The sequence below is a fragment of the Nerophis ophidion genome, linkage group LG11 (assembly GCF_033978795.1).
Source record: "Nerophis ophidion isolate RoL-2023_Sa linkage group LG11, RoL_Noph_v1.0, whole genome shotgun sequence".
NCBI lineage: Eukaryota > Metazoa > Chordata > Actinopteri > Syngnathiformes > Syngnathidae > Nerophis > Nerophis ophidion.
The window spans coordinates 41,054,478-41,071,681 of NC_084621.1; the positions used below are offsets into that span (position 1 = coordinate 41,054,478).

At 37.4% G+C, this 17,204-nt stretch overlaps 2 protein-coding genes across 4 annotated transcripts in view; one reads left to right on the forward strand and one right to left on the reverse strand.

Moving 5' to 3' along the window:
• LOC133562098 (NF-kappa-B inhibitor delta) overlaps positions 1 to 4,251 on the forward strand; it is a 41,499-nt gene extending 37,248 nt beyond the window's left edge. Inside the window, 3 exon segments of the mRNA XM_061915978.1 lie at positions 571 to 687; positions 765 to 929; positions 1,613 to 4,251. Of these exon segments, the coding sequence (XP_061771962.1) occupies positions 571 to 687; positions 765 to 929; positions 1,613 to 1,687 (357 nt within the window). The 3' untranslated portion in view covers positions 1,688 to 4,251.
• Positions 4,252 to 6,364: 2,113 nt separating this feature from the next.
• LOC133562100 (FXYD domain-containing ion transport regulator 6-like) overlaps positions 6,365 to 17,204 on the reverse strand; it is a 44,268-nt gene continuing 33,428 nt past the window's right edge. The window contains exons 8-12 of one of the 3 annotated variants that reach the window (XM_061915980.1): positions 15,333 to 15,368; positions 12,303 to 12,377; positions 7,464 to 7,500; positions 7,062 to 7,093; positions 6,365 to 6,840 (exon numbers count right to left, since the gene is read on the reverse strand). In XM_061915980.1, coding sequence (XP_061771964.1) covers positions 6,821 to 6,840; positions 7,062 to 7,093; positions 7,464 to 7,500; positions 12,303 to 12,377; positions 15,333 to 15,368 — 200 coding nt within the window. In that variant the 3' untranslated portion in view covers positions 6,365 to 6,820. The remainder of the gene's footprint in view (positions 6,841 to 7,061; positions 7,094 to 7,463; positions 7,501 to 12,302; positions 12,378 to 15,332; positions 15,369 to 17,204) is intronic. The other 2 variants (XM_061915979.1, XM_061915981.1) reach the window with 2 other exon arrangements.

Below are 17,204 nucleotides of genomic sequence, written 5' to 3' on the forward strand. Positions count from 1 at the left end.
TTACGAGGTAGAAGTCTATTAGAAAGTATCCAGCAACAAACGTGTCTGCATCATTCAGCGTCATGAGCTTGATTTCAAAACACAAAATAGTCCACTTCAAAAGTATAAATCTGTGATTATGTTGGTGTTTTTCATAACATAAATGGTTATTTTAGTAATTTTACTATACAAAACAAAAATGTACTATGATTACTTATTTTAATGTATCGGCATCGGCCAACATTCAAGGAAGAGAAAAAGTTGTATCTAGTCACCCTACTTAGAATGCAGACTGGTTCAACATACAAAGTGTCCGGTCATCAATTATTTTTCATCTAAATACGGTCAAAAATGAAAAAGTATATGCAACCACCATAATTACATTTGTCTAAAGATAAATGTGCGTAGTGCAGGTGTGCCTAATGGTGTGTCCGGTGAGCGGATTGTTCGAATGGGGAAGTGTCCTTTTTCCATTATGTGATGTCATCCCCATATGCACACACACACATCACTTTTGTTTTAATCTCCTCATGTGCGACTAATTGTTGTTTTTCTCCCCCTTCCTCACCACTCCCACTCGTCCAACTGCAGGAAATCAAAAGCAACAAGACGGTGTTGCACTTGGCCGTGAAGGAAGGTAACGTGGACCTGCTCCACTACCTGCTGAGCATCCGTCTGCACAACGTCAAGGACTTTGTCAACATGAAAGTGAGTCTGGGCATGTGTGTGTGTGTGTGTACACTTTCTTGTCCGTCTCGGTGACTCATCGTCACGTCTCCTGAAAGGCACACGGCCACACGGCTTTACACATGGCGGCCTGTCTCCATGGCAACCCCCAGCAGGCGCATATCCTGCAACTGCTGCTGAGCCGAGGAGCCGATCCCAGCATCCGCAACCTGGAGAACGACCTGCCCGCTCGCTTACTGCCGGGCGGTCAGCAGGGGGAGCAGGTGAGCTTTCGTAACTATTTCTAGACCAGGGGTGTCAAACTCATTTTAGATGGAGGGGTTGGAGGGGGGTCACACAGAGAAAACTCTACTTTCAAGTGGGCTGGACTGGTAAAATCACGGCACAATAACTTAAAAATAAAGACAACTGAAGATTGTTTTCTTTGTTTAAAAATAGAACAAGCACAAATCATAATGTTATTTTTTTTTCACACTTATATGTTGCGGTTAATCATTTATTTGTCATTAGATTTTCTGAATAAATTATGTGATAATCATCAGTCATCTCATTGATGTTGATTTCCAATATTTCAAGATAAAACAATTATATCAAAATTAAATTACAGGATTTTATATACGGTATGTAGTTTGATTATTTTCCACGACTGATGTACTAACATCATGTGGTTTATTTTGTACATATCTACAAAGATACAAAGAATTGCAATTGCAGCATCCAGTGGACACATTTAAAACAGCTGTTTATTTCATTCAAAAATTTCAGATGAATTTTTATACTTAGCAATCTCATCCCGCGGGCCGTACGTTTGACACCTCTGTTTTAGGCGTAAACCGACACGTTAGCGCCATACAATTCTTCCCCCAACCCATGCAAGTCTGAGCTTTTCCTCCGGTCACTCACACAAATCAGTTTAAGATGATGCATTTTCCCCTCTCTCTCCCAGCTCAAAATCTTGCTGAAGAAACGAAGCACGCCGACTCGCCGACGTTTGCCAACCTGGCAGGACCACCAGGAATGACTTGTGGTCATGTGACACGCAGTTAATCTTCCATGAAGAAGGCTAGTCACATTCACGACACGCTAATTCACATTGGATTCTAACTCATGCGATTTGTTTCACACATTATGAAGTCAACGTCATTGGCCACAATATTAGGCACACCTGCACAAAATCCCACATTTTTTTTAACACAAATTGGGAAATCTCCAATAGAAAAACCCTGTAATGTTTTTGTAAAAAAAAGAAGTCCATACTCTGCACTATTTAGCTCAGTGGCCACCCTGACTGGAAGGTCGTGAGTTCAAACCCCAGCCGAGTCATACCAAAAACTATAAAAATGGGACCCATTAACTCCCTGCTTGGCACTCAGCATCAAGGGTTAGAATTGGGGGTTGAATCACCAAAATGATTCCTGAGCGTGGCCACCGCTGCTGCTCTCTGCTCCCCTCACCTCCTAGGGGGTGAAATGGGGATGGGTCAAATGCAAAGGACACATTTCACCACACCTAGTGTGTGTGATGATTGTTGGGACTTTAACTTTAACCAGATCCTCTCCGCACCAAATAACATTCTGGGTTGTTCTTTGGCTCGTGCTCCAGTCGCCCACAATCATGGGAAGTTAGGAATAAAAAAAAAATGGGGTAATTACAAAACTACAGTATTACTTGGAAAAAACAAAACTAAGAATATCAGAAAGCCCAAAGTGCAAAATCCATGTTGTGATTAGTTCATTCATGCTAAAGATGAATGCTTGCAGGACTGACTGCACTGCCAGACTCGTCCTCGGGACCATATTGGGGCTCTGAGCAGAGTTTTATTTGACAAATTGATGTAATTTGTCTTCACATATTACCGTATTTTTCGGAGCATAAGTCGCACCTCCCGAAAATGCATAATAAAGAAGGGAAAAAACATATATAAGTCGCATAAGTCGCATTTTTGGGGAAATTTATTTGATAAAACTCAACACCAAGAATAGACATTTGAAAGGCAGTTCAAAATAAATAAAGAATAGTGAACAACAGGCTGAATAAGTGTACGTTATATGACGCATAAATAACCAACTGAGAAGGTGCCTGGTATGTTAACGTAACATATTATGGTAAGAGTCATTCAAATAACTATAACATATAGAACATGCTATACGTTTACCAAACAATCCGTCACTCCTAATCGCTAAATCCCATGAAATCTTATACGTCTAGTCTTTTACATGAATGAGCTAAATAATATTTGATATTTTACGGTAATGTGTTAATAATTTCACACATAAGTGGCTCCTGAGTATAAGTCGCACCCCCGGCCAAACTATTAAAAAAACTGCGACTTATAGTCCGAAAAATACGGTAAGTATTTTTATTTTAATATGATAATTATTATTTTAAGTATGCAAGTATGCCCTCCCTTGTTGAAAACGAGGCCCCCCATCGGTCATATGGCCCTAAGATGGCCCCAGCACTTCCCTATTCTCCTATGTTCTGCTGCTGACTGTTTTTCCTCCTATTTGACATCACTGCTCCTCATCTGGCATGGTGGCATCACTAAAAATTAGACAAAGCCTAAGAAAAAGCTTTGTTGAATGAATCCTTAAAAAGCGCACTGAAGTCTCCCAGTTGTTAGTGTGTGTATAATAATGTCATGACATCATTTGGGATGTACCCATCAACCGGCCAATGATTTTTGTCAAAATGCAAGCAATCAGCCGCTGTCAGTTAATTAGTTTCGTTCAAGGCTGGTGACTATTGGGCGATATTTAATTTTTGGTCTCATCCGACAAACACGGCTGTCAACTGTATTAGTGTGGAGATGCTTCCCTAAATTAATCTAATCACCTATTTTGTCAAATAACTGCATTTCTTAAGTATGGTTATCATATATTTAAAACATTTACAGTTAAGCCATGTGACTGGTATCAGCTGATCTCACTTGTGGTATCGGTGTCTGAATCGGCAGCATAAAATCCTCACCGAAACTTCCCTAATTTCCATGTATATTTGGAAGTTACCATTTTTGGATAGATTTCTTGCTTTGAAGGCCACCCAGTTGTGCAAGTGTACCTAAAGTTGTGCCCAGTGAGTATACATTTAAGTCAAAGAACTTCTCTCGCCCATAGTTCTCGTTTTCCCCAACACTTTGATTTCTGTGAAATCATCAGTACGACCTTGAGGGAGTCCCTGCAAGAGCCAAACGATCACATTGATGAGAAATCAGAAAGCTGTCTTCAATTAGCACTTTCTCTTCTTGACTTGTTGAGAACATACGACTTGTTTGCGTCATCCTTAAGGATGGAACAATCATAACTTTTACTGTGTAAAAACTAGTGGGACTGTTCTGAATGTTCGATGACAAATGCATAACACACACACACACACAGCGGGCGGTGATGAGTCACGATTAAAAAGTACAGGGTGTTGTGTTTGGGGCTCAGGTGTACACGCGGTGACACAAATGAGCAGCGTTGTTAGAGGCTACGCTTGACTTCACATTCACTCTTTAGGAATATTTCGTTTTCAAGAAAACACATCATTTACTTTAAACTTCGACTGGAATTGAACTGACCAATAAAGTGTTTTCTCATACTACGACGTGTCCTGTTCATTCAAAACCCCCACGTTGTTCATTTCATTTTAGTAATACATATTTTAAATTATATATAAAGATTCTTGTTTTATTAAATAAATACAAAAAATCAGATTATTTTTTATTCTATTATAAATAGCAATTATATTTTTGTTTAATGTAAGGCAAAAATATCCAATTGTTCATTTAAAGGCCTACTGAAATGAGATTTTCTTATTTAAACGGGGATAGCAGGTCCATTCTATGTGTCATACTTGATCACCATATTTTTGCTGAAAGGATTTAGTAGAGAACATCCACGATAAACCTGCAACTTTCGGTGCTAAGAGAAAAGCCCTGCCTCTACCGGAAGTCGCAGACGATGACGTCACATGTTGATGGCTCTTCACATTGTTTTTAATTGGAGCCTCCAACAAAAAGTGTTATTCGGACCGAGAAAACGACAATTTCCCCATTAATTTGAGCGAGGATGAAAGATTTGTGTTTGAGAATATTAATAGCGACGGACTACAAAAACAAAAAAGTAAAAAAAAACAAAAAAACACAATTGCATTGGGACGGACTCCGATGTTTTTAGACACATTTACTAGGATAATTTTGGGAAATCCCTTATCTTTCTATTGTGTTGCTAGTGTTTTAATGAGTTTAATATTACCTAATAGTCGGAAGGGTGTCTCCACAGGTGTCTTGACGCGCAGTGTCTCAGGGTTGTCGACGGCAAGTATGGACGGCACAAGCTCAGCTTTTCTCCGATAAGAAATTACTTTTTAACCACAATTTTCCTCACCGAAACCTGCTGGTTGACATTCGGTTGGGATCCATGTTGGCTTGACCGCGCTCTGACTTCTCCAATATTAATTGAACAAATTGCAAAAAATTCAGCAACACAGATGTCCAAATTACTGTATAATTATGCCGTTAAAGCAGACGACTTTTAACTGTATGTGTATGTGCAGCGCTCATACTTCCTAAAAACCTGTGACATCTTGCGTACACATTACCATTACACGACGTTTCGAAACCGAAACTCCAGGGAAATTTAAAATTGTAATTTAGTAAACTAAAAAGGCCGTATTGGCATGTGTTGTAATGTTAATATTTCATCATTGATATATAAATTATCAGACAGCGTGGTGGGTAGTAGTGGGTTTCAGTAGGCCTTTAATTGTATTTATTTTAGCAAATATATTGTTTTTATTTAAAGGATAAAAATCCAATATATTTTGTTTGATTGGTAATTGCCATATTTAAAAAATATGGCAATCAGAGAAACACAATCACATACTGCGATGAGGTGGCGACTTGTCCAGGGTGTACACCGCCGTCCGAATGCAGCTGAGATTGGCTCCAGCACCCGCCGTGACCCCAAAAGGGACACACGGTAGAAAATAGATGGATGGATAGACAATCACATACTAGTCATTTAATTGTATTAGCCGTAATGAGGAATTAGTTTTATTTTCTTATACCAAAACTATTTTTCATTTTAGGACTATCATTTAGATATTTCTTTCAAATTTGTCATGTTATTACAGGTAAAAACATCAAATTATGTTCATTCATTTTTATAAATGCTAGCATTGTCATTTTTGTATTCGATTTTCATTATTTTATTAAAGATTGAAAAAAAACTTAGGTTATTGAATTCTACTATATTTTTATGAAAATGTCATTGTTTACTTTTTAAAAGGTAAAAAAAAAATCATAACTATAATATTTTACAATACATGCATATCACTACTAAAGTAAAACGTTGTTTAATTTGATTAGTATTAGGACTTATTTATATTGTTATATTAGAACTGTGTTTCGGTTTTATGCTCCTAAAATCTAGACTTCCTGAAGATGTGAGACAGGCCTCAATGTTTAAATCCAGACAGAAAACTTTATCTAAAAATAATTTATTCACAGTATTTGATTGATTTTTGACAAATCCTGATTGTTTTTATGGTGATTGTATTTTCTATTTGAGTATTTTTTTCCTTCTTTAAATTTTCTGTAAAGCACTTTGAATTGGCTAGTGTACGAATTATGCACTATAAATACAATTTCCTTGTCATAATTGTCATTTAGCACAAAACATTCATTTAATTAAAAAATGGACCATAAAACGTCTGCATAATCAGAACCATTTTATTGAAGTTTCTTCATATCTTTTCATGCTTAAACAGTGCTTTTTTCCCAACAGATCATTAGTGCAAAATAAACAATTGTTTTTAAAACTTGATAAAAAAAAGCTTGACAATTATATTGCCACCTTTTTTATTTATGAAAAATAAATGCTAAGCTTGAAAAAGCTGAATGTTGATTAAAGTGTGCAACACCATGATGTAAAATATGTAGAATTAATGAAAGAAAAAGAGATAAATAAAGAAAAGTAGCACCCATTTGGTGTTATTTTCTACGACAAACTGTTGCATATAGTTGCTTTAAATGCATTCCACAGAGTAGATGCGACGTATCAAGCTTCACGTATTATTTGTAGGAATCATCCAGCGGGGGTTTAACAGCCAAAACATACTTGCATGTTGCATATTTGCTGGTCTTGGTTTTACACATAAGCATAAAGTTCTACACAGCTGGAGGAGGCACTGTAATAAAGAAAAAGCAACAGAATAACATTTGTATTCAAGCAGCAACTCACATTTCATTACCACTTCTTGAGAGTAGTCAGTGTACAGCTATTTTATTTCATTAGTGGCTTCTTATTTGTTAGTGGTCATTTCCAAACTAGCTGTTCCATACAGAAGATAAAAGAAAAACATGGCTGCTGAAGAGTAGAAACTTTCAAGAAATTTGACTGTGAACTCACCCTCTGTCTTTGGAATTTGGGTATCAGCTGACCTGCGAGTAGAAAAAGAGGACATGTTAGGACGTTGTTTGTCTTTTCGAGCTTGTTGGACATGCGGGGTCAACATAACATCATCCATTATTAAGAGTTCAGGCTGCTTCAAGGTCCTCACAGATTATTGTTCTCCATAATCACCATGCAGTCAGTAAAAATACACACTACCAACACATGAAGGATCAAATCCAAGTATTTAGCCTTGGCAAAAAACACACAACTCCTTCATGTGTTAGGAGTGTGTGTGTGTTTTTGGGGGGGTGGGGGTTTGTAAATGCAGGTTAGGAAAGGACAGGTTCTTCATATCATCATGGCTGCTCCTTGCGGTCAGATTCAAACAACATGCACAAGCGCTTCATCCACGCTTACTTGGGGGAGGATTTGACACATTTTGTGCATTTTTTACCTGTTTGAGGAACGACACACTGGTTACAAAACACGTCAATGGATGCACTCACGGGCCAACACAACCGGCACACCTGCGCAACCTGATGACACCCAATGCTAGACAAGTGTGTGAGGGTACTTCACAAAGGTAAGTAGGAATGTGGCTAGCATCCACGAGCACAATGTGACTGACCAGAGGGACAAGAGAGAGAGAGAGTGAGTAGATCAGGGGTGTCAAACATACGGACCGAGAGCCGGATCAGGCCCGCAAATATCAATCAATCAATAAATGATTATTTATATAGCCCTAAATCACTAGTGTCTCAAAGGGCTGCACAAACCACAACGACATCCTCGGTAGAGCCCACATAAGGACAAGGAAAACTCACACCCAGTGGGACGTCGGTGACATTGATGACTATGAGAAACCTTGGAGAGGACCGCAAATAGGTTTTATCCGGCTCGCAGGATGACTTGGCTAAGTGTAAAAATTCACCTGAAATTTTTGAATGAAAAAAACAGCTGTTCTAAATGTGTCCACTAGATGTCACAATAGCAATTCTTTGTATCTCTGTAGATCAGTGTCAGACCTGGACATGGATTGTTTGTGCTCCTTCGACGCGGAGGGATTACAGGACGAGCCAGGCATGACTTCAGGTACATGTTTGTTTTTATTTATACTCAAAATACAAAAAAAGGCAAAACAAAAAGCGCGCTCGATGGCGGATAATCTATACTAAAACTTAGAACAAAAACAGCACAATGGCAATACTATCTACAAACAAACAAAATATACTATCAAAGGCATAAATACAAACAAAAACTTACTTGGCGTGGATGAATGGAAAAGCATGGCATGAAGTATGAAAGGCAATGAAAGCAAAGTTCCCAGACTGATGTGCAGAAAGAAAATGACTTAAATACTGGCTGTGATAATCAGGAACAGGTGCGGGACTGAGGGCAGGGGCGTGACAAGGTGGGAACTAATGCGTTGATATGGTAACAAAAGCAAAGCAGGAAGAGCATAATGGAACAAGAGTCCAGAAAACAAAACAAAACATGATCAAACATAAAACCAGATTTACAGGCGTGACAATCAGGGGTGTCCATTACGTCGATCGCGTCAATCGTCTTGAAAAAGTTTTAGTCGATCGGCAGCCAGGAAAAAAAAATAAAAAATAGACCTAAAAAAGAGCGATCATCAATCTTCACCAACACGTCACTTTCGTCACTTGATTGACATTCTCGGCACCTGAGGTTCTTATAAGATGACACTGGCTGCTGCGAGCTCATTATTAAGAAAAAGTGATAGACAGGAAGGCGAGAAACACTTTTTATTTCAACACATTCGCGCCGTACCTACTGTCAAAACTCTAAAGACCGACTGCACAGTTCCTATCTTCACAATAAAAGCGCTGCTTCCTCTTGCCTGCGCTAACAAAATAAGATTCTCAGAAAGCTGGCGTGCACAAGTTGGCAAGCTACGGAGCTAATGGATTTCTTGTAAAGTGTATAAAAACGAGTATGGAAGTTGGACAAATAAGATGCCAAAAATCAACCACTTTTATGTGGTGTTGGACAGAAAGGAGGACTTTTGTTCTCTTCCATTTGAAAATGCCGTCGTTATCCGCACTTTTGTCGGATTCCAATCAATTCAAGTCATCCGAATCAGGTAATACTCCAACTTATATTCTTGTCTTCATGAAAGAAAGGACTCTATATGTGTTAAAAATTATTGCATTATCTCTACCGGAAGTTGCAGACGATGACTTCGCAAGTGTGGGGGCTCCTCACATATTCACTTTGATTTTAATGGGAGCCTCCAACAAAAAGTGCTATTCGGACTGAGAAAACAACAATTTCCCAATTAATTTGAGCGAGGATGAAAGATTTGTGTTTGAGGATATTGATAGCGACGGACTAGAAAAAAAAAAAATCGCGATTGCATTGGGATGGATTCCGATGTTTTTAAACAAATTTACGAGAATTATTCTGGGAAATCCATTATCTTTCTATTGTGTTGCTAGTGTTTTAGTGTGTTAAATAGTACCTGATATTCGGAAGGGTGTTTCCACGGGTGTGTTGATGTCTCAGGGGGAGTCGACGACAGCTATGGACGGCACAAGCTCAGCTTTTCTCTGGTAAGAACCGACTTTTTAACCACAATTTCCTCACCGAAACCTGCTGGTTGACATTCGGTTGGGATCCATGTTGGCTTGACCGCGCTCTGATCCATAAGAAAGTTTCACCTCCAGGAATTTTAAACAAGGAATCACCGTGTGTTTGTGTGGCTAAAGGCTGAAGCTTCCCAACTCCGTCTTTCTACTGTGACTTCTCCAATATTAATTGAACAAATTGCAAAAAATTCAGCAACACAGATGTCCAAATTACTGTGTGATTATGCCGTTAAAGCAGACGACTTTTAACTGTGTGTGTGCAGCGCTCATACTTCCAAAAACACGTGACGTCTTGCGTACACGTCATCATTACACAACGTTTTCAAGACGAAACTCCCGGGAAATTTAAAATTGTAATTTAGTAAACTAAAAAGGCCGTATTGGCATATGTTGCAATGTTAATATTTCATCATTGATATGTAAACTATCAGACTGAGTGGTGGGTAGTAGTGGGTTTCAGTAGGCCTTTAAGAACCTTTAATATGTTAACAAAAACTTTTGTTTCATAAATAAAAACATATAAATGATATATATGACTGAGGTAGATCCCCTCGACTTGGTCAATTGAAAAGTAGCTCGCCTGCAGTAGAAGTGTGGGCACCCCTGCTGTAGATGATGCAGCATATGTACAAAATAAACCACATGATGTTAGTACATCAGTCGAGGAAAATGATCAAACTACATAAATAACATACTGTAATTTTATTTTGATATAATTTTTTTATCTTAATAGACACCAATGAGTTGACTGATGAACATTATCACATAATGTATTCAGAAAATATAAATAACGACAAATAAATGATTAACCGCAACATGTAAATGTAAAAAAAACCCTAACATTATGATTAGTACAATTGTGCTTGTTCTATTTTTAATGAAAGTAAAAAATCGGAAGTTGTCTTTATTTTTAAGTTATCATGCTGTGATTTTACCAGTCTGGTCCAATTGGGCATAGATTTTTCTCCATGTGGCCCCCAAATCTAAAATGAGTTTGACACCCCTGGTGCAGAAGGACAAAAGGAGAGAGAGAGACAGAACATAAAAACATAAAAACAGAGGGCGGTGGAGAGAATAAACGGATTGAAAGTGAGAGTAGAGGGAAACAGAAAGAGAGAGGGAATAGCGTAGAGTAAGAATGACGTTAAGAAACAGAAAGTGAGAGTGGAGTAGCAAGTCACAGACAGAGAGAGAGGACGAGAGAGACAAAAATAGGTGGATCTCTGTACTGCATTGTGATGCCAATAAGTCATTGTTGTATAACTTATATATTATATTTATAAGTATAATCAAAGTCAGCTTTATTGTCAATTCTTCACATGTACAAGACGTACAAGGAATCAAAATTGAAATTGTGTTTCTCACTATCCCGTGTGTAGACTAGACACAAATGGTAAAGTGACACAACAAAAATATATTTAACTAGTAAAGTAACAACAATTAATAATTGTCATAATAATTTTTACATTTGTTATAATTTAGTAATATTATTTTGTTAGTATAATAATTATTATGTTAATCATTATTTTAATTTACATATTTAATAACAATCTGTATTTATTGTTAGTATAATAATTGTTATAATTATTATCATGCACAATTTTTCTAAAATGTTTTTTCAGACATTAATTGTTTTAATAATTATTATATATTGTAGGTCAAATAATTGTTATCATGATAATTGACAAATGTTTTACCAGCAGGCACAAGACACTGGGAACTTGTTAAATTAGGTCCTGTTGTTAACAACTCAAACCTAACATTGGAACAACATGCTTTTGTTTTTGTTTTTTATTAATCAGTCCAACAAAAATAACACACAATAATACCATAATAATACAATTCCAATTCCAAAACCAAACCGGCCCAGCAACACTCAGACTATCAATCAACAGAGCAAATGAAAGAAACACAAAAACAAAACAAACAGTAGTCAAACAAAAATGAATAATATCAACAACAGTATCAGTATTGATAATAATTCCAACATAGTGATTAAAAATCCCTCATTTACATTATCATTACAGTTATTTATAAAAAATAAAATAAAAAACTGAGCAATAGTGTCACAGTGGCTTACACTTGCGTCACATCTTATAAGCTTGACAACACATTGTGTCCAATTTTTTCCACAAAGTTAAACAAAGTCATATTTTGGGTTCATTTAATATTTAAAACAAATTTGAATAATGGATCCCATATTCCAATATATGACTCATTATTATCTAAACTAAATGCAGGTTTTCTACTGATATCCTCTCCAACAACATGCTTTTTGACTACGTTAAATCAACCTTGACCCATGCTTTTGGACAACGTTTATTCAATGTCAGGCAGTGATGGTAATTTGAACTTTGAAATGTCGTCATTTCCCAACCAACAACGTTAGACACCAACATATTTTGCAACGTTGTCTCAAAGTCAGTTTTCGAGAACATGCATGTAGAATCAACGTTGCATCAATGTCTTGTGCCTGCCGGGTTGATATATTAGGCTGGAAGTATGGTGATGCTTAACGAACACACTGTTATGTAACGTCACACTGTTGTTAATGGGCGACATCGTTAGATTGTGCAGGTGTACCTAATGTAGTGTCCAGTGAGCAATGTCTCGACAACAATCCAAAGAAGTACGTAAAACTTACTTAAGGCTATCAAAATGCCAGAAACAAACATGATGATAGCGAGGACCATTCCTGTAGTCCTCAACGTGTCTTCATCTACCATGAGAATATGCAAATTATACAGAAATTATTAATAGATACTAGGTATCGTTAGCGTCAATATTTGTATCGATCCACACACCTTTGTTAGCATTCAAAATCTCTAACTTAGTGGTTAGCATAGCATACTCTTCTAACAGTTTGCAGTGTAACATGTTTAGCTATTCCTTGGTCTCAAGTGGAAATGTTGCTGGTCAGAAATATTATGTAGCATATTTGCCACTGTGGAAGCGAGGATTATTGACTTCCACTGTGGAGGGGCGTTAGCCGCAAGTGAGAATGCTACGTTTAGGACGTGTTTGTTACGCTTCTCGCTGTCAAATAAGCGGGACGCAGCTAGAATGTGTTCTCAACATGCATTATCACCATATACCCACATAAATATGATTTATATTATCTTCATGGTAATATTTCACTGTCAACATTTTCATCGTAAATTCTCAGCAAATTAGTAGTTAATAATTGCATTGTTTTTACAGCAACATTTATAGCAATTTACTGCTAAACATTTTTACAGCAATTTACTGTATTGTCATAGTGGTCCATGAGTTTAGTGGACACTTTGGAATAACTTACAAATTCCCCAAAATACAACGAGGCTCTCATGGATCTTTGATGAGTGTTTTTTGCTGTAGTTCCTTAAAAACAGCTGAGAGCGTCTGTCCTATAGTGCAGAAGTCTTCAACAGGGGTCCGCAGAAGCATTGCAGGGGTATATATATATATATATATATATATATATGTATACATACATACGTATATGTATATATACTGTATGCACATACATGTAAATATACATATATATGTATAGGTGTATATATGTATATATATATATATATATAAATACATGTATATATGCACACATATATACATACACATATATATATACACACATATATACATAATACACACACATATATATACATACATATAAATATATATATACATATATATATATATATATATATATATATATTGAGTTAATTAATATATATATATGTACTGTTTCATGTGGGGTTCCCTCAATCATCAAAAAATCTCCTGATGATTGAGGAAACCCTCATTAAACAGTTCTGTAGAGATGAAGTAGTCTTGTGATTTTTCCCACACATACATATTGCGCTCTACCACGGTATCGAGCACTATTCTCTGGATAATCCAATCAAGACACACACATATATATATGTATATATATATATATATCCATCCATCCATCCATTTTCTACTGCTTATTCCCTTTTGGGGTCGCGGGGGGCGCTGGCGCCTATCTCAGCTACAATCGGGCGGAAGGCGGGGTACACCCTGGACAAGTCGCCACCTCATCGCAGGGCCAACACAGGTAGACAGACAACATTCACACTCACATTCACACACTAGGGCCAATTTAGTGTTGCCAATCAACCTATCCCCAGGTGCATGTCTTTGGAAGTGGGAGGAAGCCGGAGTACCCGGAGGGAACCCACGCATTCACGGGGAGAAATGCAAACTCCACACAGGAAGATCCCGAGCCTGGATTTGAACCCAGGAACTTCGTATTGTGAGGCAGACGCACTAACCCCTCTGCCACCGTGAAGCCATGTATATATATATATATATATATATATATATATATATATATATATATATAGTTCACACAATTTTTCCACAAATTTAGACATTTAGTTCGGCAAAGGCGGTGACATGGCCCTTGAAGTTTTGAAACATGAATAAATAATTATATTATTGTATTAATGTTGGATTTTAAAATAGCTAGCGATCAGCGTTCTAATTGCCAATTAGCAATTAACGCGGCAGTTGCCAGCTAGTCATTAGCATGCCAGTTGTTAACTTGCGATTAGCGGCGCTAGCAGTTCAGTGGCTAGTTTTCGGCTAGCGATTAGCGTACCAGTTGTCAGTTCGCTATTGGTGCACCAGTTGTCATTGATCAACACAGCAGTTTTCAGCTAGCTATTAGTACAACAGGTGTCAACTAGTGATTAATGGCACAGGCTGCCAGCTAACATTTGAGTGTTATAGTACGGCAGTTGTCAGCTAGCAATTAACAGGCCACTTTTTAGCTAGCTATAAGGGTGCCAGTTGTCAACTAGCTATTTGCGGTGCTTTACCATATTATTTAAATACCTTTTTTGATTGATTGATTGAAACTTTTATTTGTAGATTGCACAGTACAGTACATATTCCGTACAATTGACCACTAAATGGTAACACCCCAATAAGTTTTTCAACTTCTTTAAGTTGGGGTCCACGTTAATCAATTCATGGTAAAGAATTGCACAATAACAAGGTACCAATACGACCAGTTTAAAAAAAACAAAAACTATTTTATGTAGGATATTCAAGTAGTCCCCACTCCATCTCTTTATCAGTTTGGGGGTTCGTGGCCCGGAAACTGTTAAAGACCCCTGCTAGAGGGTCTTTGACAAGCATTTCTGCAGCATATACTACATATATATAAATAATATTGTACTGGGAGTAGGTATTTCTTTAACTGCTGTACCTTCCTGTCATTCAGGATCTTTGACAGATGTTTCAGCAGTAAGTACTAAAAAAGCCAGCAGTGCCCTCCTGTTGTATACAGAATCTTTGACTATAGCATTTTTATATTATATTTTATATTTATATTTTTATATTAATAGGTAGATAAAAGCAGCAGAGATCTTCTGTCATATGAAAGGATATTTGACTTGTATTTTGTCAATAGGTACTTAAAAACAGCAGAGTGATGCTGTCATATATTGGTTCTTTGACAAGGATACTTACATTGATCGTGATGTCATTTTATTCATGAGTTCATTGGTAATGTCGTGGTTTTTTTTTATATGGATTAGCTTTGTACTAATATTATGTATAAAATAAAACTGCAAATCATATTTGAATTCTGAACAATTCAGTCTACTTAAGCTGACATTGGGGAAAGTACGGTGAGATGTGCAGTAGAAACGATACTACTAACCATATTCAAAGTCCCTTTGTTCTGGAAATATTGCTTCTGCAAAAAAACAAAAAAACAAACAAGGAGTTTTAAGGGTGGGTTTGCATGCCTGCAAATCTGCATCCCTGCCTCCATTATTCTCTGGAGGGTTCTCCCCCAGCTTGCTCAATGCTTTTCTCAGCACTAAGAAAGGTGGAGCTGCAGCATAAAGCACTGCACAGACAAATTATGTCACCTTCTGCTTAGGAACTAAACACCGCAGCATGCAGACAATAGCATGGTTCTAATAGGAGGTTGCAGTGATAATGCAAGAAAAAAAAATGCACAAGATACAACTTATTTCATCTTAACAAACAATAAAACCAATGTAGTAAGTTATGCATAAACAGTAAATAAAACAGACCTGTGGTGCCCATGGCTGCAGTGTAGGCTGAAGAGCTTCTCCAAGTGAAGTGCAGATTGAGGTTGGGTGGGAATGAACTCAGTGTAAACCAGTCAAGAGCCTCCTAGTGGCCACACTTAAACACTACACTTGTACAAATGGTGCACCACCATCCCTAACACCATTTTGAAGCTTAACGATAAACATTAGGCTATATTTCAAAACATAATATTTAGGTATGATAAGTGCTGCATTTTGTGTTTTACCCCCGGAACTTGTTGCAAGCTTTGCACTGATCTTTATCACCACTGCAGAGATGCAGCTTTTATTCTCACATATCAGCCAATTCGTGCAAAATCCCTTTGTTAATCAGCAATGGCCGCAGTGTTTGGATGAAATGAGATGCATTTGGTGCACTTTGCAGCACATAAATCATTTATACTGACTGCTGGCTGCTGAGCCAAGTGCAACGTCAGCAACAAGCCTCAGTGCAGCACACGCTAGTCTTCCAGTCCTATGAGACATGCACAGACAGATGGAATTATGTGGCATACGCCATACATCACACATAAAAAGGTGCATTTTACAACAGGTTTATTGTGTCGTATTGTGTGCAAAGACACTAAGTAAATATACACATTTACATCCTACTAAGGAAATAGTCAGAGGCCAAGATTATTTAGAAAAGAGAGAGTGAAGACATAAAGAGGCATTTAAAACTAAAGGGTGATTGTCTTATGCGGATTGCAACTGCTGCCATCTGGTGGTAAAGCGTGATAACTGCAAGGAAAGGAGGAAGGCACTTTAACACATCCAATTAATTGATTCTATTATAAGACTGACTGATCTTATGAAAATGATTTGAAAACCCTTACCAGCAGCTCTGTCTGTGGTGTTAAGCTGTAAAACAGTTATGCATTAATTTGTTGATCCTACATGAATATAAAAAAATAAAAAATAATAATAATAAATTACATATCCATCAATCCATTTTCTACCGCTTATTCCCTTTTGGGGCCGCTGGCGCCTATCTCAGCTACAATCAGGCGGAAGGCGGGGTACACCCTGGACAAGTCGCCACCTCATCACAGGGCCAACACAGATAGACAGACAACATTCACACTCACATTCACACACTAGGGCCAATTTAGTGTTGCCAATCAACCTATCCCCAGGTGCATGTCTTTGGAAGTGGGAGGAAGCCGGAGTACCCGGAGGGAACCCACGCATTCACGGGGAGAACATGCAAACTCCACACAGAAAGATCCCGAGCCTGGATTTGAACCCAGGACTGCAGGAACTTCGTATTGTGAGGCAGACGCACTAACCCCTCTTCCACCGTGAAGCCCCTAAATAATATATATATATATATATATATACACACACATATATATATATATATATATATATACACACATATATATAGATGTAAATATATATATATATATATAGGGAATAAGCGGTAGAAAATGGATGGATATATATATATATATATATATATATATATATAT